Source organism: Ornithodoros turicata, chromosome 9 (assembly GCF_037126465.1).
Source record: "Ornithodoros turicata isolate Travis chromosome 9, ASM3712646v1, whole genome shotgun sequence".
Classification (NCBI taxonomy): Eukaryota; Metazoa; Arthropoda; class Arachnida; order Ixodida; family Argasidae; genus Ornithodoros; species Ornithodoros turicata.
The window spans coordinates 473,780-478,244 of record NC_088209.1 but is presented as its reverse complement, the minus strand read 5'-3'; the positions used below and the strand labels follow the sequence as shown (position 1 = coordinate 478,244).

The 4,465-nt window shown below is 50.7% G+C and overlaps 2 protein-coding genes across 2 annotated transcripts; both read right to left on the bottom strand.

The window, feature by feature from the left end:
* Positions 1-517: 517 nt before the first annotated feature.
* Positions 518-2,455, bottom strand: LOC135369107 (uncharacterized protein K02A2.6-like). Its single transcript, XM_064602772.1, has one exon. The coding sequence runs from the start codon at positions 2,453-2,455 to the stop codon at positions 518-520; it is 1,938 nt and encodes a 645-aa protein (XP_064458842.1).
* An 83-nt stretch (positions 2,456-2,538) lies between these two features.
* On the bottom strand, positions 2,539-3,207 carry LOC135369106 (uncharacterized protein K02A2.6-like). Its single transcript, XM_064602771.1, has one exon. The coding sequence runs from the start codon at positions 3,205-3,207 to the stop codon at positions 2,539-2,541; it is 669 nt and encodes a 222-aa protein (XP_064458841.1).
* Between the last annotated feature and the right edge of the window lie 1,258 nt (positions 3,208-4,465).

The window sequence follows — 4,465 nt, the reverse complement described above, 5'->3', positions numbered from 1 at the left end:
TGTGGCAAACTAGCCACTCCACCCACATACCAGCATCCCTAGGTTACACAGAACATGTAGTTATAAGAGTGGTTTAAACCACCTCGCAGAAGTTGCAGATGCTGTTCAGTAACTGTAAGAGTCTACCAAAGTCCGGGTAGGAACATGTTTATTCTGTCATGGCTAGGCCACGACTGCACGGTCAGCTGTTCTATCAGCTGGGGCACAGCTGATGAGCATGGCGCGTGCTCTTTGTCGATGCGTCATCCACTACATTCCTCCCCTCAAGACGGAACGTAGCGGGACGGCTGTCTCCGGTCTCCTCTGGGATAGCGTGCCGGTGGTGGTCTGGGAGGGTCGCCGTGCTCTTGTGTAGGTGGGGCTGGTGCCAATGACGTCTCTGACTCCGGCCAGGGAAGGGTCTGTGACGGTTCGGAGCTATCGGCTGTCAGGCGAGCCTTCAAGTGGTTGGCATGAACTCTGCGTTGCCGGCCACTAGCGAATTGGACCTCGTAGATGACCGTGCCCACTTTACCGGTTATGAATCCCTTAACCCAGTGTCGCCTGTCCATCGGATCAGCAGCCCAAACTGGTTGGCCAACCTAAAAAAAAGTCTGTCCTGCGCACTCCGGTCGTAATTCCGTTTCTGCCTGGTCGCAGCATGCAGGCGGTGTGTGTCTAAGGCGGGTCGCAAGAGGTCAATACCCGTTCTGATTTGCCTTCCCATGTGGAGCATAGATGGAGATTTTGCTGTCGTTGCATGTGTAGTGACGCGGTACTGCGTCAGGAACTTCTGAATTCCGTCCTTGGTTGTTCCTCCCCTCCGCAAGGCGGACTTAAATGTACGGACGAAGTTTTCTGCTTGTCCGTTTGACTTTGAGTGGTAAGGCGGTGTAAGAACGTGTTGAATGCCATGCTGTGTTACAAAATCCTTGAAGGTCTGGCTGGTGAATTGTGGTCCATTGTCTGTAACCAGCTGCTCAGGAAACCCTTGGCGGACGAAGATGTCTTGCAGCGATGTCGTGGTGGCGGAGGCAGAAGTTGTCGGCATGTACGCCACCTCAGGCCATTTGCTGTAGGCGTCGATAGTGATGAGGAAATGCTGATGTTTGAATTCAGCGAAGTCACAATGAACGCGAACCCATGGTCCAGCTGGAGGCTCCCATTGGTGGAGAGGAACAGGCCACTTTTGTTCACTGAACTCTGCACATTCTTCACAAGTACGGCATAAGGTCTCAATGTCCTTGTCTATCTTCGGCCACCACACGTAAGACCGGGCAAGCATCTTCATCTTCGTCTGGCCGGTGTGACCGGAATGCAAGACATCTAGGACCTTAGACCTGAACTTCTTCGGAGTCGCCGTTCGCATCCCCCAGACGATACAGTCGCTAAGCACTGTGAGCTCAGTTTGTCGGGCAGCAAACGGTTCAGCATCCGGAGGTACATGAGAAGGCCATCCTTCCAGAATGTACCGGTATAGGCGTGAAAAGAGAGGATCGCTAGCTGTTTCCTTGGCAATGTCATCAGCAGAGATAGGGAAACTGATATCGGCAAGATGAGACGGCGGAACATCAACGTGGTTGACTTCCTCCTGGATCAACTTGTCGAATAGCGGATCCGGCCCTACTGCTATGCGTGACAAGCCGTCAGCATTTCCAATGTCTGTCGTTGGCTTGTAGATAATGTCGTATGAGTAACTCATTAGGATGAGGGCCCACCTCTGTAAACGATTGGCGGTCGTTACCGGTATCCCCTTGTACGGACCAAAGATGGTTGTCAAAGGCTTGTGGTCCGTGTACAGAGTGAACCTTCGTCCCCACAAGTACTCATGGAACTTCTTGACGCCGAAGATGATGGCAAGCGCTTCTCGCTCAATTTGAGCGTACTTTTTCTCGGCAGAGGTGAGCGTTTTGGAAGCGCGGGCGATGGGACGCTCCTTGCCATCAATCCTATGAAAGATGACTGCCCCCAATCCTTCGGATGATGCGTCAGTAGCAAGAAACAGTGGTTTTGCTGGATCGTAGTGCGCTAAGGACTCGGGCGCTGATAATTTGAGCTTCACCGTCTCAAAAGCTTCGACGCATTCGGAAGACCAGCACCAGCGAGACTCTTTACGGAGCAACTCGTGAAATGGTGAGCAGATGTCTGCCAATCCAGGTATGTACCGGTTATAGTGCTGAATCATGCCCAATAGCGCTCGTAGTTCCGAAACGTTACGTGGTTCGGGCATATTCAGTATAGCTGAAATCTTCTTGGGCGATGGTCGAAAACCTTCCTTTGAAACGATTTGGCCCAGGTACTCGACTTCTTGCTTGAAGAAGGCGCATTTTTCTTTCTTTAGAGTGAAACCAAAATCACTGAGACACTGGAAAACCTTCGCTAGGTTGGAAAGATGGTGCTCTAACGTAGTTCCAGTGACGATGATGTCATCCAAGTAACATGCTACATAGTCCAGACCAGCAGTAACTTGCTCCATCGTTCTCTGGAATATGGCAGGTGCGGAAGCTATGCCAAAAGGCATTCGATGAAATTGAAAAAGTCCTTTGTGGGTGTTGACGACTAATACCTTTGCATCGTCGTCTTGCTCCATCTGAAGGTATCTTCTGATAGGTCGAGCTTCGAGAAGATGACCCCTCCATTCAGCTTAGCAAACAACTCTTCTGGACGCGGAAGAGGGTACTGTGCAATGTCTAGCTGCGGATTTACCGTCACGCTGAAGTCACCGCATACGCGAACTGCGCCGTTTGGCTTGGGGACAACTACGATGGGCGTAGTCCAAGAGGACGTTTCAATCGGGGATAGCACTCCATTAGCCACCTGTCGCTCTAGATCGCGTTCTACAGCCGTACGGATAGAGAATGGTATTGGCCGTGCTTTGAAGAACTTGGGCTGGCTGTCAGGTTTGAGCTCAAGGTGAACTTTCGTTTTTGTATATCTTCCCAGACCGTCTCGGAATACAGCTGGGTACTTCGTCACCAGTTCTTGGAGGCTACTTCCCAAGACCGGGGAACTTTCCGTGACGCAAACGAACAGCTTGTTCAAGTCGAGCCGAAGAGCGGATATCCAAGTTCTGCCCAAGATGTTGATCGCATTAGCTTCAGTGAAAATTGCTTCCAACTTAAAACTGTGTTCCTTCCAGCAGACATTCAGTTGTGCTCTTCCAAGGACGTTGAACGGTTTTTGATTGAAGCACTGCAGGCGGTGCTGCACTGGCAGAAGTTCTGGCATACCTAGCATTTCCCAAGTCGCTTTGTTCAACAGCGTTGCTTTGGACCCTGTATCGACCTGATGAGAAACCTTGTAGCCCGATATCCGGCATGTAATGAATCTTCCGTCATTCTCGTCCACGGAGAAGACATTAGAGATCGTGACAGATTGGACTTTTCTCGCTGAAGCAGATTTGTTCCTTGGCTTCTGCGATGTACGCCCTCTTTGCTGGCACATACTGGCGATGTGCCCTCGCTTGCCACATTCGTGACACGACTCATTGCGGAACCGACAGTTACCAGCGTCATGGTTGTGGTTCCCACAACGAAAGCACTTAACTGTATTCTGTTTTGGTGGTAGAAAAACCTCTCCAACGTTTCCGGCGAATGAGGTGTCCAGGTCACGAGATCCAGCTTCACCTGCTAGGCTGCTTTCGGCAAGTCGTAGTGCTATGTCAACGGTAAGGTTTTTCTCCAGTACCAGCTTCGCCCGAATGCGCTGATCTCGAAGACCGACTATGAAAGCTGTCAGCAGGGAACACTAGCGGATGTCAGTCTCAGTCTCGTATTCACAAGCTACTACAATTGCACGAAGGCGATTGAGGAAATCCTTTACGGGTTCGTTCTCTTCCTGTCGACACGAAAAAAGCTTGGCCCTTTCAAACTCCTTGAATCTCTTCGGAGCAAAATGCTCATCCAGCGCCGTCACTAAATCCTTAAATCGGACGTCCATTACGGACGTCCGATTTAAGGATTTAGTTCCTCAGTTGAAGAAGGTGATACAGGCGCTTGAAAACCGCAGCATCCAGAGAAGAAATCAAAAGACTCCGTTCGTCGGTTTCCGATGTGACGCGAACTACTTGCAGGGCTGCTCTGAATCGGATGCAGTAAAATTTCCACTCATCCTTCTCGGAATCAAAGACTCCCGGCCTCTCAAAACGAAGAGCAGCAGTACCAGTGAAACGGCCCTCCACCTGGTCTCCTGTAGCTCCACCGGTAGCCATGCTCCAAGGTCGTCGACAGAAGGTTGTTGCTCGCTCGTCGCCAAATTGTAAGAGTCTACCAAAGTCCGGGTAGGAACATGTTTATTCTGTCATGGCTAGGCCACGACTGCACGGTCAGCTGTTCTATCAGCTGGGGCACAGCTGATGCGCATGGCGCGTGCTCTTTGTCGATACGTCATCCACTACAGTAACGTTTATAAGAAATGGAGTTAATCGTTCCGACATCAACATTATTTTGAGATGGACAGGGAGTTTCATTGACATGGGCGATACTCT